Source organism: Neopelma chrysocephalum, unplaced genomic scaffold (assembly GCF_003984885.1).
Source record: "Neopelma chrysocephalum unplaced genomic scaffold, ASM398488v2 Primary Assembly neopelma1_66, whole genome shotgun sequence".
NCBI lineage: Eukaryota > Metazoa > Chordata > Aves > Passeriformes > Pipridae > Neopelma > Neopelma chrysocephalum.
The window spans coordinates 12,699,225-12,726,448 of NW_020897725.1; the positions used below are offsets into that span (position 1 = coordinate 12,699,225).

The window sequence follows — 27,224 nt, forward strand, 5'->3', positions numbered from 1 at the left end:
GCACTCATTTCCTTGTGTCCCAAGTTGCTGGATGCTGGCCAGCCCCAGTCCAATGAGCACAGTGCTCATGCTAATTTGGTAAGCCCTGCTGACAGCACAGCACTGGGGTGAAAAAGCAACATGGCTTTCGGGTCAGGCCTTCCTAATATTCAGCTGCCTTGGGGTAAAGACAGAGAGCACAGGGATCTGTGTGGACAGACTGTATCTAGCAGGGTACATTTCCATAGCTTTTCCAGAAGCCCTAAAAATGACAATAACTCCAATTTGGAAGAGAAGAAAAGAGAAGGGGAAGCAAAGCCTTTGTTTTAAGGATCTAGCGGGCAAGATATACAAGCCTGGGGGAAAGAAGTTCATTTTAGAGGAACAAAGACTAGCTGCTTTGCCCGAGGTCAGCAAATCCATTAGAGCCAAGCTTCAAGTCTGGATGTCCTACAGCCTAGCCCAGAGCATTAACTATCTGCCCTCTTTTCTTTCCTATGCTTGGTCTTGCAGTCACTGCATCTCTAATAAGCCAAGCCACTTCAGAGGTTTTATTCTCCTTAGAATTCCTATAATAATCCTTCTGCATTTTTATCAGAGAGTCATTACCATGAAAAAAAGTTGCTAGAATATAGACTTAATCTACTGAAGTTGTTTCTCATATTCATTGCAGCCTGTGTGATTATTAGCATGAAGTGAAACAGCTAAAGCACAAAGAGAAAGCCTGGATACTTTTGGAAACACATTAGCAAGGAAAGCCCCAGTGCAAACCATAACAAAACCTTCATCCACCACCTCTGCAGAAGCTGGGTACTCCTGGTTAGAGTTTTTTCCTTTGACAGATTGGTTTCCTGTGGAAAAATCACTGTAGTGATCACTCAATCCAGTTGTTTCATGACAACTTTCTTGTGTTTTCTACTCTTCTTCAACAGCTATGGATACTGTGGGTCCAAGCCCTGAGTAGACTATGGGAACTTCTGTCCCTTTTGGGCAATGAGGGCATTAGAAATATTCAAGAGGCATACTAAAGTCTAAGAACAGCTACCAGCAATAAAGACAAAAGGTCTGTCCAGCTCCTGCCTCATCTGCCTCAGTGGCCTTATGGGAGACTTCTCAAACCTACTGTCCTGCTGTCACCAATCACAGTTTGCAGAGATTCACTGACATCCTGAAGCAGAGATTATGTCTTTGTACTGACTAGAGCTTTAGAGATGTCTCTCTTTAATTAACTCATATGCACTGTTTTAAACACGTGAAATTTTAACCTCCAGAGCAGACTGCAAAGAGGATACTGTTGGATGAAAAACAACTTAATTTTGTTCATATTAAACTTGCCATCAGCTAGTTTGACTTGCTGCCCCTTAGGTTTTACAACAGAAGAAACAGTGAAAAATAATTTCCCACTGATATCTCCATACCACTCAGAGTTTGACAGATTTCCATCATATCCTCCCCAAAGTCACCACTTTTCCAAGCACCTTCCTTCCTCCAGAGCCTTCTCCCTGCCATTGGCCTTCAGGATGCTAGAAGGGTGGCTCAGCACCATTGCATAACACTTTGTACTTTGCAAGACAAGTTTTTGTAAACCTCGAAGTTAAACTCTGCATGGAGGCATTAGAAGGGCAGGCTGGCTTGTGATGTGGATGGCTGTGCCCCAGGAATGCAGACCTCATGCTCTACAGAACCACCCTTGTCAGACACGATGTCCCTGGCTTTGATCGAGTCACTGAAACCCTGTCTTGCTTGAATCATCCCCAGAAATGCTCTACAGCTGCTCCTTCTGCCCTCACTCCTCTCCTGTCCCTATTCCTCTTGGGTCAACAGAGGTTTGAGGAATCGAGTTATAACCCTTGCAGGAGCAGGCCACCTGGTTTAGCAAATATCCATTTGAATAACCTCCAGAATAAAGCTAAAACATTGTTTTCATGGTGATAATGTTACAGAATTGGATATTTGCCCATGTATAATAATCAGCTCAAAAGGAGAAGCATTTGCAAAACAAATTAATGAACACACAGTAAAGGGACAGAGATTTACAGGCAAAAATATAACAGAATATGTTTAATACCAAGGGGATTAAACGCTACAAGGGCTCAAAGATGTCAGTTAACAGTGGAAATTTAAGACACAATACAAAAGGTGATGGCTGAATCCCACCTATCCAGGAAATCCACTTGAGAGCAGTTTACAAACACACCCGTAGACGCATCATGGTATTTTCTTTTTTTATAAATCCATGCACAATAACTTGGCTGCACATGCATGTTTCTGTACACAAAAAGCATCCTTCATGAGTCGGAGTTATTTAGGCACGGCAGAACATGCCAGGCTGCTGCTTGAACCATTACAGTGAATTTCCTGGTTTTAAAAGTCACACAAGTCCTCATGTCGACATGAATTAGGTTTTTAGTCACAGCTGCTATTTTCTCTTGGTTTACCACTAATGATGTGTTCAACATGTTATATATAAGCATCATTTTGGCTTTAACTTAGTGATATAACCAAGGTAATGTCCTGAAGAAACAAGGTCAGTGCCTCTACTCTCCTCCTGTAAAAGCACAGGATTTTCCCTCTAACAAATGCCTCAGACTTCATATAAATGCCCTACACAGAGTACTTGGCTACAACATGGTCTGACAGGTGTTTGGCACTGGCACAGCTGGAGAGCAAGACTATAATAAGGGGATGATTTTAGTCTTGTCATCTCAGCCTTTTCCAAGGTGAGACAACTTTGTTCTACCAACATTTAGAATGTGAGCCTTGTCCTTTTAAAGGAGTCCACAGTACATGCACAGCAATGATCACGCAGACAGCAATTATTAGAAGCCCAGTATCTCTGATCCAACTTCCCAGCACTGGCTCATACCCTTCAAAATCAAGGAAACATGAAGGCTGTAACAGCCAGAGTGAAAAACAAGAATTCATGTTCATGTAGACACTGTAGAACATTAGGTAAATGAAACAGGGCTTCATTTCAGAGGTTCTTCTACTGTTTTCCAGGAGCATAGATGGCAGCTGGCATTACATCCCTACTCCCTGTGGTTCTGGCCACTTCCCTCCCACAGTCACTTCTGACACCAAGACAGAGACATGGCTCTATGTCCCTGCATGCAACAGTGATCCCTCATATGCACACCAGAGCTGACAAACACCAGTGCCCTGGTGCAGCAGCAAGGTCTTGGAAGTCTGGAGGTGCCTCAGTCGACTGGAAACTGGTAAATGCTATCCCAGTTTTCAAGAATAGAGAGAAGGAACTTCCTGGTAATTACAGAGCTGTCAGACTCACTTCAATGCCTGGTAAAGTTATGGACAAGTGTATTCCGGGAGTTACTGAAGAACACTTGGGAGGCAATGCAGTCATTGGTCACAGCCAGCATGGGTCCACAGGGGCAAGTCCTCCTTAACCTGCTTAATTTCCTTTCATGACAAGGTCAAGCTCTTGATGAAGAGAGGACAGTAGATGTGGTTGGTTTGGCATTTTAACAAAGCTTTTGACATTGTCTCTCACAGTATCCTCCTGGACAAGATGTCCAGCAAGTAGCTGGATAAATAAATCGTGTGATGGGTGAGTAATTCCCTAATGAATTGGGATCAAAGGGTTATAGGAAATGCGGTTACGTCAGGCTGGTGACCAGTCACCAGTGATGTTCCCCAGGGCTCTTCAATGTTTTTTAAATTATATGGATATAGGAATCAAACATGCATTAATTAAGTCTACTGATGACACTAAACAAGAAGATGTGGCCTCCCTCAAAGACAGAGAGGCCCTGCAGAGGATCTGGACAGACTAGAAAGCTGAGCAATCACCAATTGTGTAAAATTCAGCAAAAGCAAGAGCTGCATTCTCCACCTGGGATGGAATAATTCTGGTTACATGTACAAATTGGGGGATGAATGGCTGGAGAGCAGCTTCACAGAAAAAGATCCATGGTTTTGGATTAATGGCAAGTTGAAAAGGAGTCAACAGTGTGTCCTGGCAGCCAAAAGGGCCAACTGTGTTCCTGCCTGATGCACCATCCAGGGAGGTGATTGTCCTGCTCTACTCCACGCTGTGTGGCCTCACCTTGAGTGCTGTGTGCAGTTTTGGGAACCACAATATGAGAAGGATATAAAGCTCTTGGAGAGTGTCCAGAGGAGGGTGACCGAGATGGTGAAAGCCCTCAAGGCCAAGGCTTAGGAGGAGTGGCTGAGGTCACCTGGTTTGTTCAGCCAGGAGAAGAGAAGGCTGAGAGGAGATCTCATCACACTCTGCACCTTCCTCAAGGAAGAGGTGCTGATCTCCTGTCTCTGGTGACCAGTGACAGGCCACAAGGGAATGGGATGAAGCCCATCCCCACAACAGCACAAGTTCACATGGGACATTAGGAAAAGGTTCTTCATGGAGAAGGTGGTTGGGCACTGGAGCAGGTTCTGCAGGAAAAGTGGTCACAGCACCAAGCCTGTCAGAGCTCAAGAAGCATCTGAATTGTGCTCTTGGTCATATGGATTAGTATTAGGTACTCCTACAAGGAGCAGGGAGTTGAACTAGATGATCTGTATTGGTTCCTTCCAACTTAAGATATTCTATGATTTTGTGATTCTATACCCCCAGACTCCCTTTTTAATCAAACCAGCAAAATACAGCTGATGTATCTTTGCTCTCTACCAGCAACAGCACTGACACTCAGCCACTGGTCACGCTAGGTACAAACACACTGGGTACCAAGTAACTTCCTCCACAGATGAGAACAAGCTGCCTCAGCTGGCAGGACTTCCAAACAAACACAACAAGCTGGCCATAAAGTCAGGACTCTCTAAGCCTACACATTTGTTTGGGCAGTCAGTGCTGTTTGGCTGCTCCAGCCAAAGAAGTTCTGTGCATACTGTGAGGTTCCTCTATTTTCCCTCTCCAGTCCAGACCTGCAGACCTATTTTCCTATGCATGGTAATAATACAGATGGAATTAAATTTTCCAACACTTTTCTGCAGAGTTCAAATCATAAGAAAACAAAAACTTGCTTCAACTACAGCCCAACTCACATAGTAAACATCATGTTTCCCATCAGACTGCTGACTCTCACCACCTGCCAAACACAAGCTACTTTCCAAAGGCTGAATACTGAGTCTCAGAGGCTAAACAGTGGCTGCCAGTGGGAGGACTGCAGGAAGATGAATGCAGAAATGTGTTCTTTATAGCCCCCATGTCTCTATCCTGGCTCAATAATATTTCCTGCCACGAGCAACCCTCATTTCAATTGTAATTTCATGTGATGCATGAGCACTGTATACAATCAATACATCATAATCATAGGAAGAACAAATGAGAAGATGCAACGGTCATAAACACCATGTTCTCACTGGTGCAACATTCTTCCTTTCAGATCACAAGCCTATATTATTTTAAGTTCCCTGAGCAATCGAGTAGCCAGAGATTTGATGGAAAACAGCTCAACAGATTCTTAATCCCACTTTCAATACAAACCATGACTTCTTCCTTAATAAATCCATCTGTCTCCTAGACCCTCCTGTCAATCCTTCTCCAAGGCTCCCCGCGACTTGAAATTTCATTTTGGTGCTAAAGAAAACATCCTCAATCAGATGTGATATAGAACTACAGACAGAAAGAGATAATTCTCCTCTGTGGTCTAGGCATGTAGACTAATTTTTTGTGGGAAGTTTGTAGCCAGAATTGCCTGGAAACCATCATCTTTTTCTTTTTTTTTTTTGTAAATGAAATTAATCCAGTCATGCTACGTGTTTCCCATTGTTGATCACCATTGAAAGAGTTTTCCAAGACAGAGAGCCCAGCAAGTTTCAGTGGTAATTCCGTATCCTCAGTTTTAACCTCCAAGTCTTATCACCATGTCCTGCCTAATATTTGCTCTTCAGTTTATTAATGAAAAAATCCAATTGAAAGAAAGGCTATGACAGACTCCTTATGACCCAAATTTAATCCTGCTGAAAATTCAATAAACTCAAAATTATACTTTCCCTTTGTTTTTAATCCTTCCAGCCAATTTATTTAGTGCATTATCCTCCATGAACTCACTGCTGCTTACACAAAGCAAACATTATGATTTCAATTTGATAACATTTTCCACGGCCAATGCACAAAGGAAACTCAAAGAACACAAAGGGAAAAAAGCACTGAACACTTAAGAGCTTGTCTGCAGAAGCAGTCATAACACAGCATAAAAGTTCCCTATGAAGATCCAACTATATCACATCTTTTGCATCCTATGCACTCCAAAACAACCTCTGAGCTACGGAAGGCAACAGCAAGAAACTCATTTGATTACACCAATGAAAGATTAGATCTTACCTTTTCTCCTTTTTCTCCTATGCCATAGGCTTTGCCCTGGAAATGAAAGAAGAGGGGAAAAGGTACATTTGAAATCAAGGATATCAAACAACAATATAAACATATATTTCATGTTTTCCTTGTTATGCATCCAAAATCTATCTCTCTATATCTATGTATAGGCACACAATCCCATGACAGCTACTACAGTGAAAGTAATTTTCTTTGGGCGTAATTCCTTGATAATAATTCAGTGACAAATTAAACCAGAAAACCTATCCCCAATTCTCCTACTGCAGTCAGGAAAACACCTTATTTTTTATTCATGGAAGAGTCTGATATTACATTTCCAAAATCAAAGATGCCAACAACCCTTATTGGAATGAAATTTACATAGGGATAAAGATTTTCTTGCCTAAAAACTCAGTCTGGCATTTGCATTAATTGCAACTGGGGAAAGCCGTATCTTGGTCATCTGAATGTAAAAGAGTAGAGCGAGATTTGCATCTTCTTTGTGTTCAGTTGCTTCACACTCTCCCCATCAGACATGCACCTGTGCTATAATCAAGTACATCCAAGTTACACGTTTAATTAGAAGGCCAATACTAAGTCAGTTATCAGGTGTATTCAGGGATGAACCCATCCATTTCCCCACCTCTAAGAGATGACAGTGGGTGCCAGAAAGATCAGCTTCCCCCTGGGATTCAGGTCCAGCAGGGGAAACATATTTGACCAGGGCACAAGACATTGTGAGCAAGTTCTCAACACAAAGGAGAAAAAAAATACTTGTATTTTCATCTTCTTAAGTAAAACCATTGGATATTTCTTACTTACCGACTCTCCTTTTTCTCCTCTGAGTCCAGGAAACCCCGGGGTGCCTCTTTCTCCCTTGAAAAAAAAAGTGTGTTACTGTCACAGAGTTAATTCATTCATTTCTTTAACATAGAAGGAAAGTGATGCAACAAGGGTTTGACTGAGAATATGGAAACTTTTGGTCCCCCCAGTCTCTATAGCCAAGATTTCAGCTCCTGCCCTAAGGACTGGGTGTATCTCATTGCATTTATGGTGACTTCAATGTACAAATTTTCAGATGGATTTTCTATTCTATTTTTCATGTGAAAATACCGGTAGAATCCTTCAGAATGCACTGGCAAAGCAGAGATCTTTCTCTTCAAAATTGCTTATTTTCTATTAAGCCAGGAGGAACTTGGAAAGGTGGTTTGCATAAGATCTAGAGGGTACACACCTAAAATATGGAAAAGATAAACCTACAAATATTGTTGACATTTTAGTTGTTTTTTTTTTTTTTAAATTCAAACCCCTTGTTTTCAGTCATACTAAATTTTCAGTATCAGATAACTCCTCTCTTCCCTCCTACAAGTGTGCAGTGCACACAGAGTTGCTCTCCCTGCTTTTTCCAATGGAAGAGAGGGAAGAGGACATAGAAAAGAGACATTTGAAAATATACAAATTGTGATGGGTGGAAAAATTATAACTGCGGAAGAAAATACACGTGGAGGAAAAAGGGAAAAATGGTCAATCAAAAATTAAGCAAAACTTTTTCTCCATTTGTCTCCTCAGAAGGATAGGGGTGAAAGGGATAAAGAATCAAAAAGGATATATGATTTCATAAATGTTCTTCGTATACAGAACTAAAAGTGGTGCCAAAACCAGCAAGTGCAGAGAAACACCTGCAAATCATTTTCATCTACTGCTCTGCAGTCTCCAAACTAGACATGAGACACTGGAAACATTTGTCAGGATCATACTTTTCCCCAGGTGAAGAAAACAGAGAAAAGTTTTTTAAAACTTTTGAAAGCTCAGGAAAATTTCTTTCTTTAACCTTTCTGTTCTGTTTTTTTTGCCAAAAGAAAGAAAACTCACAGAGCAAGTGGCATATATGCAATAGCAATTGCACAGTCAATTAGGGAGGCTGTGGTAAGATTTATAAAAGTTTTTATGCAACCATCTCTTTTAAGTCACAAAAGTACAAAACCTTCCCAATCTGGAGGAAAAATACATCCTGTCAGAGGATGTCTAATACACTGGACTTCACAAGCTTTTCAAGTACAGGTAAGCATTGTCATTTCTATGTGGACAAAAACACGTCTCACAGAGAACAGATTTTTTTCTAAAATCAGATCAATAGGAGCTCTGGAAGAGAGAAGAAGCCTGTTGACCATCAGCCCAGTGCTCCAACCAGCCATCCTGGTTGCCTGCAAACAACACAGCATGCAGAGGGAGTGTGGAAGGAAAATAAATTAGACTGGGCTGTCATTAGCCTCTAAAATTTACCAACAGCACCCAGCTTCAGGCATATTGGCCAATGCCTAACTCTTCCCCTACACCATCCTTTACCTTATCTCCTTCCAAGGCATGTCATCTCTGTCTCCCCTGAGTTTGGCAGCATGGGTGATTGAGGCAGAGGTGATCAACTCCCAGGGACTTTTCCCACTTTTTAAAATAACTGTGAGCTCTCCCGTTTTGCCCTGCCTTTGAAGACTCAGAGAGTATTGGAAACTCATTATCTTCCCACACTGGTTATAAACTTTGAATATTTCCTCTGGACAGATGACATTGTAAGAAAAGCCTGCCCAAACCTCCTCCTCTAAAAGAAGCAATATGCTAAGGGAGCTCAGGATAGCAGAGCCTGAACACAAGTCTCTCCATTTTTAACTCAAATAGATGGCAGCCACATTCATTTTACTTAAAAGACTGTCAAAATGACCTTTTCTTAAAGAAAACGGAGAGAAACACATGACTATTATTTCTTTTTTTTTGGATACAGAGTTGTGCAAGTTTCAAACTGGCTTCCTGCCAAGTCTCCGAAACTTGACAACAGGGTCTGCTTCCCAGAGAGGGAAGAAAAAAAAGAACCCAAGCAACCAAAGCTATAGCAAAATATATATTTTACATATAAAACAGATATATACAGTGAGAATATTATATATATACCTATAACCCCAGAAACCCTAAATAGCTTCCTGAAGGGAAGAGGGGAAGGAAGAAGGGGAAAAAAAGGACAAAATAGGACGAAAAGGGACAAAAACAAAACAAGGTCTACGCGATCTAAAAACCCGGTAACCAGCAAACTAAAGAACTGGCAAAATCTCACCACTTCCCTTAAGAGAAGCAGGATGGCTGGACGCGGCCCAGCACTCTCCCCTCACACGTGGCAGACAACAGCAGTCGATACAGGCCTCAACTTCAGATAAGCAGGACCATATATGGATCTACTGTTCTCAAACCTCGCCAGAAAGGAAGAGAGCGAGCTCTCTTATCTACGCCTTATTTATACCCCATGTTACGTAAAGGAATAGCATGGAATACTTCTGTGTTCACCTTCCTAGTTCCTTCCTGATTACAAGCTGGTCTCTAGGAAGGCCTAGACTGAAACCATCACAAGAGTAGAAACCGCACCAGCTACTGCTGATCTGGGGAAAACAAAACAAACCAAACCCCAAAACTCTCACAGCTTAGAGAAGGAGCCTTATGATCCTCTTGACTTTGTAAGCCTCTCCAGAGATCACTGTACTGGAGTAAAGGGGTTTTTTAGCACTGATCCCTCTCCCTATTGGTATCTCCTGGGACTAATTTCTCAGGTGACTACCACAAGCTGTGGGCCATTTTCCTGATACAGCTGAACCAGCTGCTTTGCTGGATTACTTATATGGCCATATATAGTCTCTCACAGGACATTTCTTAATATCAGCCTGTAAAATGTTTTTGGATAATGCTGAAATACTTAGAACCTACCTAAATATCCCTTGGGCCCCAGTTATTTGGAGGTAGATTTCAGCATTGCAACTCATCCCAAATAAGAGATGCTCAGTAGTGATGATGTCTATAGAGAAAATTAGGAATTTTGTCTCAGAGGTCTGATGTTGTTCTGTCTCCATTTTTTCCTGATAATTTCTTTTCTTATTTATTTGTTTACTCCAATCTCTCTCTTTAATCAATGTTTGGTCTTCGGTCTTCTCTTATGCTATGCTCACTGCCTATTTAATCAAGCCTAAGAGTATAGTAGAGATCTTATTATTTTAATTTTTTTTAGTGTTTCTTAAAGCCTCTGTTCTTGGATTCAAATAAAAATGGAAATCTTTTATATTTGTTACCTTAGGAAAGCTTTACACCCCTTTCATTACCCAAAAACAAAGCTTTAAAACACACCCCTTGCACCATAGAAATGAGGAGCCAAGTTGAATGATCCTAAAACATATTATGGACATGTACAACTCCGTAATGCAGAAGCCACTCATATTTTTGTGGGCCCTTAGCCTTTCTTTCATAAATACCAGGTGGTAATGTTGGGGAGTTGCAAATAGCATTGAATTTCCTCCCCATGGCCAGGATTTTAGCCTGGGTAGCTCAGTAATGCTGCAGAGAGAGACGAGGAGAGCAAAATTCGTTCTTGAACACAGAGTAAGGACTATGACAAGCTGGTCCTTGGTAAAAGTGATGTAAGAACTCCTGTCAAGGGAAGTATATGTTATTTAATCACAATGTCTTTGCAAGTCAGGTGCAAAATCTATTAATTGCCTTATTTAGCAGATACAGAAGCCAAGTAATTTGTCAGAAATATCACATTTGTACCAAATTGTTGTCAGATCCTGGATTTAAATGGCATCATCCCCAGGTCCTTGAGACTGTGACACAGTCCTGCCTTGTCTATGTACAAGTCTCAAATTACTACAGTCAGGGGAAAGTCACACACATCTCTAGATCTCTCCAGCCACACACCTACAGGAGTGGGCCAGCCCTTTTGGGGTCTGTAACAGAAAATCTGCTGATGCTGTGCTTATATAAACACCCTTTTGTATTCCACTAGTGCCTCCTGCACACCAGCAACGTGCCACGTTACACAGGGCAGACACCCTGACCGGTGTATAGACCTTGTCAAAGTGGTGAAAGACAACGAGATGTTGCTGCAGGGCCCTTTTATTATTATTGTTATTGTCCTTCTGCAACCTCCTCACGACAGTCATGGCTCTGCCATTCTTCAAAACAGCCCATCATTATTTAAGCTGTCACAGATTAAAATAGAAAGCTGCTATTTATATTCGTGGAAGCACAAGGAACTGTTTTCTGCACATTCAGTCAGGCACATCTGAGTACTAATGAGTCCATGTTCTTTCATTGCAGCAGAAAACATACTCCAAAACGCATCTCCTTATCTCCAGAACTCGTCCCTGCAGACAGCAGGCCCAGTTTTGCTAAAAGACAATACATTTTTGAGGATGTCTGACCTTCCAAGACCCAGAGATTTCCCCTTTCCCCTCTCACAGTGTTTCATAATAACGGAGTGACTCCGGTGAGCTGCAATTCAATTATTCACCCAACAAGTATAAACTCAGTGACTGAATTTGTAGAAGTGATTCAGATGCAAACAGTTTTGAATACAACTTGTTCCCAAAAATCTTTTCCATCACACAGATGGAAAGCTGGGAACCACCACCACCAGCTTTCACCTCTTCATCAGTGTATGAATCTCTGTTTTCTTCCAGTACCTGTGCTCCCTTAGAGTCTATTGCCTCACAGCTCTATTTGTAACCAAGCACAGAAGAAAAATGTGTTTATGCTGAATGCACATGTATATCAAAGAAACTTGCAGAACATGCAGGGTAATATAAAGGCTGCACTGTGAAACTTGAAGCAGACATCACAACCACTCTCCTACCCTGTTATCTAGGAAGAAGAGTGCTGAGGGAAATGGCCTATATTTAACATCATGACTCAGACAATCTTCATAAGGATAACAGATTGTGACTAATCTTTTGCTGTTAGTTTCAGGAAATTTTGTAGAGTGTGACTGGAAGGCTGCTACCCAACTTATGGATATATAGTACTGCTGAGCAAGGCACAGCACAGAAGCAGCTCGTCATTTTCCAGGTGACTTACCACGGAAGCTGTGCATGACCTAGTAGAGAATAACAGTAACTTGCAATAAACCAGTTTAAAAGCTACAGGAAAGCATTGTGCAAGACATTTACTCTAAGAATGACATAAAGCAGCAACAGAAACATCTAAATGCAAGTGTAGAACAAAGATACAAGATAGTCAGAGCCTCCTGTTCTGCCTCAGGCTCATCCAAAACTGTCTGAACTTAGTCATATGCTAAACTGACTCTCAATTCTCAAAATCTTTAACTCCTCAGCTTACTCTGAAACTGTTTCATTGTTGTTGATTTTATTAAACATATGGACTAACACATATTACTGACCTTTTGACCTTTAGGACCTTCAGGGCCAATTAGACCCCTCTCCCCCTAAGACAAAAAGAAACATGATTAATCACATCGATCTTCTCATTATATAACCAAGCAAGGGGCATGATCCTGCAACTACTGAGGACAACAAAAATGTTTTTAGGTTTAAGCGGAGAAGAGAACAAAGCTGACATGCCCTCAGGAGCAGTGACAATGGAACTGGCTTCTCAGAGGTCCTAGTCACAGCCAGCACAAGCAAGCACACCAAAAGCTATGAGATTTTTTTCAATGTGGCTACATTTACCTCCAGAATCTGGTTTGGTTTATTTTTTTTTTTTTTTGAAGAAGGATGCACCTAACTTGGCTGAATAAAAATAACCACTTTGTTTTCAATGCTGTTACCAGGACTAGCAGCAGGGTCAAAATCACTGAATTATGTAAGGAGAAAACACATGGGAAAAGTTCCATTACTTCTACAGACGTCCCAAATGAAACATTCTTGTCTCAACACTCACCTTCTGTCCAGCAAGACAGGAGCAGTTGAATGTCTTGAGGTGGCCAACTTGCTCACTGCCAACAGTGGGCTTCACTTCCAGGGGAGGTGCTTCCGTCAGGACCGTGACCTGGCACTGCACCCAAACACCCAAGGTCATGACAAAGCCTTTGATGCTGGAAAGTTTCCCCTTCCATGCTCTTTAGAGAAACTCCACAGGCACTACTGTATAACACACAGCCAAATGAGTCCTCAGGAGGAATGAAATCCCACAAAAGCCATTCATCCAAGCAACAGGGAAAAATGTGGCAAAACGAACAATGAATCTCTTAAACCAAGATTGAGGGGAGAAGAGTTGAAAGGAGGGTGGAAGTTTCTAGTAAGAGTTGGGCACAGGAAAATAGGCAGCAACTGGTGCTGTTTTTATCTGTTCCCAAATAAAACCAGTGGGAAACACGCTGAATATTTCATGCTGCATTTCTGTTGTTCCATCATCACTTCAGGGTTTTGTTTCCCCTGACAGTTTGACAAGGAAAGAGGAACTTGGAAACTTCAAATTCCTCATACTCATCCGTCTGCAGTGGTCCTCCTCTGGTTCTGCTACATTACCAATTACACAGTTAGGTTTCATTCACCCTCATTAAAAAAATTATAATCCCATACTGCCATACATTTCCTGATTTATGTTAAGAGATTTCAGTGAAGAGTGTTCATGTGAAAATGAATAAATGACAAAAAGGAGCTTACCGGTCCAGAGGGAATGTCGCAGCACGTCTCCAGCTCAGCATGCCGGGAATCACAGTAAATAACCATCCGCTGAAGATCAAACTGGAAAACAAAGCGAGGCAACAGTCTCAGACACACTGAATTATTAAAGACCGCATGTCCTTTTGCTTGGATACAAACAGAGCAGGCAAATACAAACAAAATCCAGATGGTGCTAACTTCAGAGTGATTCCATGGATCCTGTAGTCAGTCTTGAGCTCTACCTGTCAATAATGGACCAATATCTCAGCATGGTCCAAGAGAGCTGAACTAATGAGACCCTGAATATACCTATTAAAATTCTGGTGGAGGTATTCATGCTAATCCCCATGTTCTGGCCAAATTTCTGTCTGAGAAGACATATCCTGGACACCTCTGTCCCTCCTAGAATTTTGTCTAGACACAAGGTTTGTTTTTCTCCTGCTGTGCCTGGCATCTTCTGACCGTTTACCCCTGCATGAGAAATTATGTTTAATATGCACATTTAATATGCATGTGGCATCCATTTTGCACAGATAGAAAGATTATACAAGTCTCAAACACCAAATGATCACACATAAATTATACCAGGTTAACACTGCTGCTGGACAATCAGGTCCAACCTGCAGGTCTCAACTTCAATTGTACGAAGAGTCATTTAATATCCGAGGAACTGAGAACGTACCATGACTCTCCGGAGTTAACAAGCTTCCTTTCCCCTCCCATCTCTTCCTATCATGGGTGGAAACATTCATAATGCCAAGATCAGACAACAAAAGGCCTTTACATAGAGTTCAGCACCCAGTTCAATGATATTTGTGTGTTATTTTGTCTCTGCTTTTAACTGCAGCATGTTCCGTGTAATCAGGAAATTCCTTGAGAGTTCAGGAAATTCTCCAATACTGCACCTAAGCTATTTCACTTGCAGAAGAAAGATGAAATTTCTCATTTTTAATCCCTATTATGGAGACACTGTCAGTCTCACATAAAAAGACAGCAAGCATGATAAGATGCCAACCTGTCTTACCTATGTAATACTGGTAACATTTCAGCAATGCTGCATCAGGAAAAGGGTCAATTACAACATAATCCCCAAAACCCCATTCATGTGCTGCAAACCCAATCCTGAACATTACCCCAGCGCTAATCGGGAAGAGCAGTACTCACATCAATGGGGACACTGTCATACAAGCGTTTGCCAATCACAGTCTTTCCTTGAATGTCAATGTTTTCCCTGTCTTCAATAGGCAGCACCTGCACCAGTTTGCAGTCTATGTAAAGCGAGACAGCCTTCGACTGGATGCTGAGGGCAATTTTGTGCCAGTTGCGGTCGAACAGGTCACTGACTCGTGTGTTTCTGAAGACCACCCTGACGGCGTCCTTGGTGAGCCCCACAGCGTTGTACTCCAGAGCTTTGTTCTCTCCATCCAGGCGGATCGAGACCTGCACGGAAACAGAAGGAATTTTTCTAAGGAAGAACAAAGTCTTCTCCTTCCTCCTGACTGCTTTCCATCACCACCGACACCACAAATCCAGGGATGGTACAGCCTGTGGTGAGAAGCCCAAGCAAAGAACTTGGACAGAGTTTTGTGAGAGATATGGACAGGGAGCCCACACCTGTGCTAGTAAATAAGATGTGGCTGCACAGGTTTTAGTGCAGATCCATGACCACCTAAAGCCAGGCAATGCTTGGGCGTGGTTGGGTGGTAACACATCAGGGGCATCTCCCCAAAGGTAGAGAGACAAATCTGAACCTAGTTTGGATCCCTCTATCCTGTGCACTGCTCCACTACTTCCTAGCAGTCTCTGTGCTCTTTACTCCCATCACATGTCCTCAGCTGTCCCTTGAGACACAGACAAATGCTTCATTGCCTGGTATGAAACCACTCTGCTGATCTGTAGCACTGCCCACACGTTATTTCAGATGTTTTGAACAGAAAACTACAGCTACACCCCATCCCTTGTCTTCCAAGCTACAGAGCAGGCAAAAATTGGCTTTTGAAGACATGATACTTTTAGTAGATTTACAAAGTGGTTTCTTGTTTTACCAAAGTCAGGCAGTAACCAGCAAGCAGCAGGCAATGGAGCAGGCAGAGCCAGGGGAGCAAACGGTGAGTTTGCAAGCTGCAGAGCTGGAAGGAGTTTGGACCACACTGGCACTGAGCTGTGTGTGATGTAAGTAGCCCACTTCTGACCCCAGATCTGACCCAACTTCTCCATGCAGCTGAGATCTGTGCTGGCTGGGAATGCCAGCTCAGATCAGCGTTGGCTCAGAAGTGTCTACATCTGTAAGCTGTGCAGGTGTGCAATGGACTGGCCAAAGCAGGACTGACTTTACATGAAACAGGGCTCACGAGGCTCTAAGGCACTTCTGGTACCACATTTAAGGGCACTTTGACATTATTACTGGAAATATTGAGTGTTTTTTTTTCTTCACACCTAAACAGTTCAAGTTTTCAAGTTCTTCCAGGAAATACTGCGTGATACATGCATTCTCACCCTGCAGCAAATAACAATGCAGGTAACACAGTAAAACACATTTCATTTAACAAATGAATAATAATTGTCATCTCACCCTTTTACCATTGCCTCAAACCCAGTTAGCTAACGCTTCCAACTGTATCTATCTTTCACTGAGAGTTCCCAAAATCCTTTTGAATATCAGTCCCAAAGCAATAATACTGAATTACTTAGCTATGTGAGCCCATGCTGACACTCCAGTTTAGAGTCATGAGTAATGCCATCAGCATCATATTTGGTGCTGCACCATATTTGTTGCTGATCAGAAAAACATACAGCCCATCCAAACCACTCCCTCCTCAAGCACACTCAAACACCTAAACTCTATCAAGCTGTTAAGAACATGCTGTGTAAGGGCAGACAGCCCTTTAGTACACTCTTACAGCACTTTTCTTCTGAGAACATGAGAGTACTTCAAGAAAAAATATTATATCATATCATGCAGCAGCCAGGACTTAGGGTTATGGAGTTATAATAAGTGTTACATCCACACCAAAAGCAGGAACTCATAAAACTTTGCATGACACCTAGAAGAACCCTGTGCAAAAACCTGACATAACTCAGTGCTCTGTGTGACAATAGCTTTCCAAACAGGGAAAATAATGTCCCTAAACAAAACTACCTGAACAAAACTACTAAAAACTCAACAGTAGTTTCAAGAGCAAGGATGGTATTTTTTGCCCCTCTTTCAAACTGACACATTTATTTTCATACTAATAAAAACCATGGTCTATGCAAACCTTCCTCCAGGGTTGAATTAAAGGTAAAAGATTTTCAGCAAAATGCACTGAAAAACAGGTAAAGGGATTTTTACCAGTCTGCAAGGAAAAAGGAGTGGGAGGTTAAAGCAAGAAAACTGGTTCATGGCAACAAAAATAGAGAAAGAAGGCTGTTCCTGCTGGCTGCAAAAGGGCCTCTTACCTGTGGTATGCCGTACTTGTCAATAATCTGCCAAATATACCAGTCTTCTTTCCTGGAAGCCTTTCGGAATTTGAAGGTAGTTACAAAGGCATATTCATCAGGCAGACCTTGTGGAAATACATCCCTGGCATGGGGAGGGGAAAGAGAACATTGTATCAGGTTCAGCAGTGAAGAGCAAAACTTCTAAAACTCCTCCATGTCCCAGTAACAGTTCCCTAAAGTATCATTATAGTTCCTACAAAATCTGCTTTATTTGGAGGCCTGCAGAGAGACAAACATGAGCTTGTGCCCTCCAGGCGATTCTGTCCTTGTGGAGCCCTTTTTAATTCCAATGGAGAAGCTCTCAAATTGGATAAGAAATAGTGAAAATCTGCAGTCAAGTATCCATCATGTTAAAAAGGTTGTTTTTCACTTGATGCTTCTGTTCACACAATCTGTAAATAATTTTGTTCTTCTCCAAGTGTGCTGGAGACCTGTGACTTCTGAGAATGGGCAGGAACACCTGAAAACCTCTATAAAAGTACAGAGTTATAGTAATAAACATTGTAATATTTGCCCCAAAACAGGCACTACGCCTGATGTCTTTCCAAGAAGATGTTCCTTGGCTGATGGCCTGTGAGAACAGGAGAACCTTCTCAAATCAAACATTGCAAACACATTAGCCAGAAATTTACTTAGTAAGACACCATAACCAAATCAAACACTTTTTGACTTTACTCCAGCATAAAAACATATCATAACATGGGGATGCAGGGCTGGGCAGAAGGGATTACTAATACAGTTAGTATTACTAAATCATCTTTTTTTTTTTTGTCACTAACCATTACTGGATGCCTAAGAACAGGAATTAATAGAACAAACATATCTCTCTCCGACCCCCAGTCTTAGGGATCTGGGAGTCAAACTCAGAGACAAATGCAATTTCTATATTAATAACTTTCTGTGGATTTATTTTATATGGACTTCTGCATCTTCCCCTTGAACTCAGGTAAACTTATGACATTCACAACATCCTTTGGCAAGGAATCACACTCTGCTACCCACTGTATAAGGAGCCTCCTCCTGTTTATTCAGGACCTAACTCAGATCTTATCAGGGACAACACAATGAACCTCTTCTTGTTTTATTTTTTATAGCATTCATGATTTTTCAGACTTTGTTTATAATGCCTCTAAGCCATCTCTTTTCTCACCTGAAGAGTCCCAGTTAACATGGTTCTTCATGCCCAAGCCAGCCTGCTTCTCTGATCATTCCTAAATAAACCCTTCCTAAATATCATGTCTTTGCTTTGGCACATCTGAGCAGTCAGGCATAAGCACTCATTAGAAAACAAAACACAACAGCAGCAATTAATGAAGAGCAAACTATGAAGACAGATTCTCTTAACGAATAGGTGACATAATCCATCACTATGCAGAAACTGGCACACTCAAAGGCACATAAAACTAGAGGCCTTAATTATGTTAAAAGCAAAAAGTCCTCAAAATTTCCAGAATAGTCTGTTTTGCAATTACAGCAAAGGTTGAGAGTCGGTCTTTCCTAATGCCAAAATACTAGATCATATTTTAATCTGTGCTTTGCATTCCCTATCTTTTTAGTCAAGTTATAAATTCAGAACACTGTGGCTTCATCCATTGCTCTGGTTTTTGCTGTATAAAGTGCCCATGCAGGATGTGCACCATTATAAGCTGGTTTTTCCTGCTGGGGAAAAAAGCACTCTCTGAACTCTTCCAACTTCTTCCCAAAGAAAACTGAACCAGAGTCCCAATAGCTCCTTTATAAAATCCTTCCCTTAGAAGAGCAGACAAGGCTGTCTTATTTCCTGATATTGGTTATTTTACCAAGGAGGTCCAAGTTGACAGGAGGTTAGCAAATGTGATACCCATCTACAGGAAGGGCCAGAAGGAGCATCTGGAGGTGAATCGAAGTAGGATCTGGAAAGAGGATCATCATAGACTAGATATTAAGAAAAAATTATTTACCAAAAAGATGGTCAGGCATTGGAACGGGCTGCCCAGGGAAGTGGTGGATTCACCATCCCTGAAAATGCTCAAAAAAAAGTGTGGATATGGCACTTGGGGACATGGTTTAGCAGTGAAAATGGCAGTGTAGGATAACAGTTGTATTCAATGATCTTACAGGTCTTTTCCAACCTTAATGATTTTATGATTCTGGACATCTCTGAGCTGGGAACAGGAACACCATTATGCAAGCTTAATTTCAGAAAGGGTTTTCAGATGCTAAATGCTTAGTGCCCACAGAAATAACTGGGAGTTAGGTACCTAAATATCCCTGTGAGTCTGGCCACACCTCATCACACAGGGCTGACAAACAGCCCATCAGGTAGATTTAAACCGACAGAAAACTATAATGACCTATTACCTGCCACCCTCAACTGATTTTTAAAGCGGCCGAGGAACTGGCTGCAAGTTCCAAACAGAAAAAGATTTCATGCCACAAGCAAATCTGAAGACACTCTCATTGCTCTGAAGATGTAATAAAAGCTTTTTCTGAAGCTGTTGGTCCCTACTTCTATTACAGAGATGCATTGCTACATATATAATAAAAACTTTGTTTAGGAGTGTTCACTTATTTCCTCACTAAAAAATGATCTCCATCTAGAAGTTCAGCTTTAGTTAGGGATCCAAGGGCAGGCATTGCTGTCCCCAGAAATATTTTATTTTCTTCTTTCACACAAGGCTGATTTGAACTGATGATCCTTACTACAGAGCTTTGCTGGATGCCTGCTACCTACAGGGAGCACTTTGCCAGCTCCTTGGTCTATAATTCTGACAACAGGATAGATTGCAGAAGAGGCCCTCATAAAACTCCAAGACAAAAAAATACCCCAATGCTGCAGGTTAGTCTAAGAGTCAATTAACTCAACTACAAGGTCAGTTGAATCACAACTTCTACAAAGAAAAAATTTTAATAACGAGCAGGATTTTCACAACACAATCAACCTCACCCATACATCCTTGGCAGACATCTTTCTGGCTTCTACCTCAGAAACCTCAGTGAAGGAATAGATACAACCTCTCTAGGTAATTTCTTCCTGTCTTTCACTGTCCTATATGCTGAAAAAAAGCAAAAAACCAAAAACAAAAGACCAAAAAAACCCCAAACCTATCCTAAATCTCACTTGCTATAGTTTAATTTTCCCAAAACAACTTTTTTTCCACAGGAGCCATGTGAACAACTTTTTCTCCTCTCTTTGCTGCAATGTGTTATATGTTTCTCAACTCTCCCTTCAGTCTTTTACTCTCTAAAAGACCAAAAAAGCCTTCAGTTATTCCACCTCAGTCATGCCTAATCTCCTTTACCTTGTTGGAAATAGGAGATAATGAAGGACCTCTTGAGATCATCTATGCTAAAGAAGGTTTTTCTTGTGTTTAGAATTCATGGATTTAATTTATTCCCATTCTTTCTTGTTCTGCCAATGAATGTGACTAAGGAGATCCTGGCTCCATCTTCTTTGCTTCTTCTCTATCAGGTATCTAAACACATGGATAAGGTTCTCCCTCCCTGAGCTTTCTCTCCTCTAGGCTGAACAATCTGAGTTGTCTCTGCTGTTCCTCATAGGAAATATATGTTTGGGAAGAAGTAAGGAACAAGGAAGCTTCCAGCAGGTTTCTTGTTCTGTGTAGGAGGCTCCTGTAGCTTTTTGGACAATTTCTTCTCTGGGAAGGAGACAGATGATGAGACCAGGGCACAGGCTCATGGAGAAACCTAAGGCAGGTGACTGAAGTCAAAGCTGATGTCAGGAAACAGAGGCTCCAGAAAAACACATCAAAGTGTACATGCCCAAGACTCAGAAACCAGGGAAGGCAACAATGCACCAATATAAAGAACAAACAGATCATGACTAGAAGCTTGGCCAAGAATCAGGTAGTTATGTGAGGTGGTAGCCAAGATAGCCAAGATCATGATCAAGTCAGGCTGGAGCAGAGCAGGCAAGAGAAAACTGAGTGATGGACATGTCCAGGAGGAAGGCCCTGGAGTCAGGACTCAGAGACACAGAACAAGACAGTGAGACAAAATCTTGGCATTAGACAAGACAACAGTAATGAGAAACAAGCCTGAGCACTCAAAACCATACATCTGGGGCACAATTTTGGCCAGAAGATCCTCTGAGGAGCTGTGAACAAACAGTAGGACAGTCCCAGCTACATGAGGAGTGGGGAGAAGTACCAGCCAGATTTCAGGACCAGCCCTCAGCCAGCTACAGAGACCTGTGAGTTCCTCAGTGATCAGGTCATTGACTGCATCCAAGCTCCTGTCTGTTGTATTTGCCTGCTCACAGATGATGCCTCACCACAAAGAGGAAGAAGTTCATAGTTTTAGGTTACAGATTGGAAGATGAGTAGGCACATTTCCCAGACAGCTAAGTTGGCACTTTGTAGAATACTGTTGCTTATATAAAAAGATACAAATCCTTTAAGCAGATAATAAAGTGAATTACATATATTACTCAGTTAATGATTTTGTATCTAATTATGAGATGTTGTTACTGGTTGCTAAACATTGCTCGAGGTTATCTGCGAAATAGGACAGATGTTTTTGTTTGGTTTATTATTCCAGTTATCGGTTTTGTGCAGCTTTACAAGATTTTATTTTCTGTAAGCAATGACCCTATATGCAGCATCTCAGAGTCCTGGCATACAAAGGCTAAAAGGAACTAAATATGCAAACACCTTCCATGGTGTTATATCCATTTGGGTTCATTCCCAAACAAGAGGAGTGTGGAAGTTACAACACAAAAGGCCAAAAACATAAAAGTCTTTCTTTAATTCCGTGTTTCGGAATCATTCAAAAGGGAGCTTAGTCATTTCAATCTACTAATTAAGGATGTTTTACTTCTTATTGTCCTGGGCAATAAAATATTCTACTTGTTTTAAAGACAACAGCAACAACAAATAAATGGGTGTAATCTGAGCAGACGGAAAGCCGTCATAGCTGATTGGTCTGGCTTCACTCCCTCAGTCTTTCTGGGAAAACAACAATAGAAACAACAACAAAGTGCTTCAACCCTTAATTTGAAAAAGAAATTCAAATGGATGACTCTCTGTAATCTGTGATAACTTTTTTCAGTAGTTAATTACATTCATCATGAAAAGTGGGTCTTTCTTTCCTGCTGCTTTTTGATGCCATTAACAAGTACCCACGGACTTTCAGTCTACCACTCTCCTTAGCCAAAGACCCTTTACTAAACTTTGATTTCCCAGAGGTTCTTACAGAGAACAATCACTTCAGTTGTTAACTGCTTCTTAATTTTACTTGTCTGCACTGCACTTCTTGAATTTCTCACTATTAGACTTGCTTCACAGCTCTTCAAACTTTCATTCACTCCATTTCTATCTGCTGAATTATGGAAACTAGGATTAGACATCACATCACAGTGGTGGTGACTGAGTTGCCTGATATGAAGATTATCAACTCATACTTGATAGTCCCTACTTATACTCCAGGGATTGCACTAGTCCTACTTGTCACAGTATCACCCAGAACCAAGAGATTGCTGCGAGACAAGTGAAATAGGTTTATTTCTACCTATACACAGACTAGTTGAGTAGAATCAGATCACAGATCATGAGTCTACTTACCCTTAGACTTGATATCATTTATGGACTTTGGAGTAAACAGTTTTCCTTTCAGTATATCATATTTTTACTTTTTTTTTTTTAACTGTGTGTTTATATGGAGAAAGAGGAGGAGGGGAAAAGAGCAAATCAATCCAGGTTGACTCCAGGATGAAAAAAAATATTATGAAATCAAGAAAATATAAGTCCCGGGCCTTATATTGAAATATGCAGTGAGATGAGTAAAAAAAGCTAAAAACAGAATAAAAAATAACTGCCCTCCTCCATAAGAAGGCAAAGAATTACTACTGATTTTTTAAGCTAAAGTTCAAACCAGCACAGATAAATTTACTGCAAAAACGTTAATGATGACAATACTATCTATGGCTCATGGCTACTCAGTGAAATTATGCACTCACTCTTTTCAAGACTAATGTTAGCAGGGCTCAAGTTACAACCTGAAGAGAAACTGTTGTGATAGACTATGACAAAACTGGCAGCCTTGGGTCATAAGAGGCTCCGAGGACTGAATCCACATTGACACAGGATTAAAAATTGCTCATTCTTTTACAAGGCCAAAACCCATATTAGCTAACTGGTAACAACATCTACCAGGAACTGGCCTCTTGTGTTTAGCAAATTTCTATCCCAATGGGAGCACTACCAAAAATTCCTTTTAGAAGCTATTTATTAAGCAGTAAGTTTTTTAGTGAATTTCTTGATATTGCTCCTCAGAATCATTGAGATACACCAAACCTAGCTCATACTCTACCAGGATGGAGCCTATAGTTGCTGCAGAGGCTCCAAAGCAGCAATATATGTGTAGGTATCAGATAACTCCTACAAGGGTAAGCTAGAGGAACCAAATAATGCAAAGCAGAGGTTAAAATGAAAATAAAGTAAAAAAAAATGGCTACTCACTCAGTTTTCTGAACAACAGGAAAGCTTCCAAGTCGTACATAAGCACTTTGAATTCCATTTTCTTTCATTCCAAAAATCTGCTTCACACTGAACGAATCCATCAGGTCAAATCCTGTCCGTAACAGATGTATAAATAGAAGACATTGATCAAGCAGTGGGACATGCCTTCAACTGTATTTAGGTTGTTATCTCAGACCACAAACAGCACTTTAGAAACTAGGCCTGTTCTTGTTGGGAAAAACCATAACAAAATTCTGACATAGTCTAATCTGCTTAGTTCAAAACTCAAAACCAAGCGTAAACTCAGGCTGTAACAGGTCTTGGACAGAGTTCTCCAGAAATCAGAGTTCTCCAGAAATCAGTAGTTAATGTTTGCATTGCCACAACATCCTGAAAATGCTGTATAATTCATTAACCCTCATTTAGAAAAACACACAGGTGCAGAATGAAACACTTAATTGTAGAATCATAGAAGCACAAAATGTTTGGGGTGGGAAGGGGCCATTAAAGATCATCTAATGCCAATCCCCCTGCCATGAACAGGACACCTTCCACTAGACTAGGTTGCTTAAAGCCCCATCCAACCTGTCTTTGGACACTTCAAAGGATGGGGCATCCACAGCTTCTCTAGGCAATCTGTACCAGTGCTTCTGCACCCTCATTGTAAAATTTAATTCTTTCTCTCCAATCTAAATCTACCTTCTTTCAGTTTAAAACTGTAGCCCCTTGTTGTGTCACTACAGACCTTGATAAAAGGTCTCTCTCTCTTTCTTACAAGACCCTCTCATATAGGGAAAGGCCATGATCAGGTCCCCCACAAGCCTTCGCTTCTCCAGGCTAAGCATCCCCAACTCAGAATTTCTTCATAGCAGAGGTGTTCCAGCATTCTCATCATTTCCATGGGTCTCTTCTGGATCCATTCTAATAGGTCTGTGTCTTTATCGAAAACCACTCGTCCAAGAAACTTGACTACATACATTTTTCATATCATTTTAACATAACTTAGTCCAATCAACCTGTCATTATTATAAGCTATTAATTTTGACAGAAGATACTTGTCTGAAGCTTCTGACTTTGTTCTAACAAGCTATTATTATCTCAATCATAAACCACACTAGTGAGTCTACTCAGCTCCAGCATCAATATGGTCCCAGCCACAACTAACCCATGGTTTTGGGACATGAAGTCCCAGCTGCTACACCCTGCCGGGGACAGTGGGAATGCAATGGTGCCATGGTCAGGAATGCATCCAGTTCCTGAAGGTGCAGTACTGTGTGGATGTGAACATCCTACTTTTAGCTCCAAACTGGTTCCACAGGGGTCAAATCCAAATGAACAGCCACTCTCAGCACCAAAACCACTGTGGAGTTACAGGCAAAGGCACTGTAAAAGGCAGGTTGTGAGAAACCAAACAGAGAATACATGACTTTCTTTTATTTGGGCTATTCCAAACTCGCCTTCCCCTCACACATGCAAGATAACACACATTAACTCCTGTCTTTGTAATTCCAGCACACAAACCTGGTGACATAAGAGTAACTTATTTTGATAAATTGGTTTTAAACTATGGCAGTTCTTTTAACTTTGTTCAGTTGGTGAGCTCTTGAAACTTTTCTAGGGTAGATAAATATTTTTGTGTGATGAACTTAGGCCTGATAAGTCTTGGATTTCTTAGTTGCCTTCAGGAGCCTTTCACGCTAAAAGGCACTGCAGAAGCTGAAAACAGCTGCAACACGAAAAGGCACCCACCTAATTATATAATTCTTCACATTATTATGAATAAATAGGTGCAAAAACCTGCATAGATCAGTCTCTAGGCTAATCAAGATAGCAGACAGCAAATAAAATATAAAGCTTTCTTCATTTTCTCAACTTTTTTATGAAGAAATAGCTTTCTCTGTGGAAATATAATCTTAATTGTTTGCAAAGAGAGAAATGGTTGCCTGGTGCCAAGTTGAGGCCTTTAGTATTACAGTAACTTTCCTGGCTGTCAACAGCTTTTCTCTCCTGTCCACTCTATTTTCAGCTATTACTGGACATTCAGGAAGGCAAATAAAGTAGTTAGGATGCTCCAGGGCCTCGTGGCTCCACCTCATAATCACCTCTGCAGCAACTCCAGTGATACACCTTTCTGACAAACTGCAACCAGCCACAACTGCAGCTATAAATCATGCTAAATAGACCCTACCAGAACATGAAAGCTCCCTCCTGGCTATCACAAAACACAGTATGACCTGTCCCTATAAGCCATTCCACAGTTTATTCCACCGTGTAGTACATATCCCTCATCTGCCCCAACTGCAGGAATGTGAGGAAGGCAGTTGAGTGTTGCTGGCAGGAAGAGACCACAGTGACTGGGACAGGAAATTGTTAACCATTCACAGGAGATAAGCTGTGGTGAAGCCTGAAATGCTGCCCAAGTGACATCATTATGTCAGGTCACCAGAAGCCTCAAGCTGTGAAGTATTGCTCATCTCACGGAGCTTGAGAATCCCTATTGCTAAAAATACACAAATGCAAGATACAGTGAGACAAGAACATCTTGCTGAGTCTTCCCATCATTAGCTCAGACCCGAAGTTGCTCCCATTTTCAAGCAAATGTTCACATCATGAGCAAATCCGAAGGCGTGCACATTAATAGGTTTTTTCAATGGAAATGAGTTAAGAGTCAGATTCAATCCATCTCTTCTTTTTTTTTCCTGAGATTTCCTATCAAAATGCAGTTTCAAAAGCCTAAATAACATTATAAAGCATAAGCTAATTATTTTGCAAACAGAACTTGCTGTAATGAAAGTAAGTCACGCTCACAACTTAATCTCATTTACATTCAGGATTGATAAAGCACACAAGTAAATCATAAAAGGATTTTCCTCATTCAGGCTATGGATAGGCAAATTGCAAATTCCTTTATGTATTTTTTCATTGAATTACATATGAGGGTTGTTCTTTGAAAAATGTCATGTAGATCCATGAGAAATGACTTCAGATGTCTCAGAGTCCACACCCAAAACCAGTGAAAGGATTTGATTTAATCACACTATCAATTTGTTCTGTGTCAAATTTAGATAATGCCTCCACTATCCTCAGAGGGAGAATGGGGCTTTGGGCAACCTGATCTAGTGAAAGGTATCCCTGCCCATGGCAGAGGGATTGGAACTAGATGATCTTTGGGGTCCCCTTCAACCCAAATCATTCTGTGATTCTTTGGTCACAGACCACTTCACATGGGGTCCATCTGGGTACATGTCAGTTCTCTAGACAAGATGATAACACAGAATCTTATTCAGTTTGGCACAGGTGTTTCTATGGAAAGACTAATTTCATACTAAAACAGATGTCAAAAACTTATGTTTCTCTTCCTTGACATAAAGAAAGCTTAGGTTGCTCCAGTTGCACACTAAACCTCATCTAGTAAAGGTCTACAGCTGGTGAGATAACCTCCACTGGAAAGGTCTACAGCTGGTGAGATAACCTCCACTGCTGGATACTCCATTGCAAACTAAAGCCCTTGGAGGTAATGGACACTTTGGTTGTCGAAAGATTTCGGTAGCATTACAGAAAACTTGTCATCAGGCCATGTAC

The 27,224-nt window shown here is 41.2% G+C and overlaps 1 protein-coding gene across 1 annotated transcript in view; it reads right to left on the minus strand.

The window, feature by feature from the left end:
• Positions 1–27,224, minus strand: part of COL22A1 (collagen type XXII alpha 1 chain) — a 221,114-nt gene that overhangs the window by 111,389 nt on the left and 82,501 nt on the right. The window contains exons 5-12 of the mRNA XM_027684548.1: positions 23,643–23,754; positions 17,143–17,266; positions 14,869–15,144; positions 13,705–13,785; positions 12,980–13,093; positions 12,480–12,524; positions 7,094–7,147; positions 6,281–6,316 (exon numbers count right to left, since the gene is read on the minus strand). Coding sequence (XP_027540349.1) covers positions 6,281–6,316; positions 7,094–7,147; positions 12,480–12,524; positions 12,980–13,093; positions 13,705–13,785; positions 14,869–15,144; positions 17,143–17,266; positions 23,643–23,754 — 842 coding nt within the window. The remainder of the gene's footprint in view (positions 1–6,280; positions 6,317–7,093; positions 7,148–12,479; positions 12,525–12,979; positions 13,094–13,704; positions 13,786–14,868; positions 15,145–17,142; positions 17,267–23,642; positions 23,755–27,224) is intronic.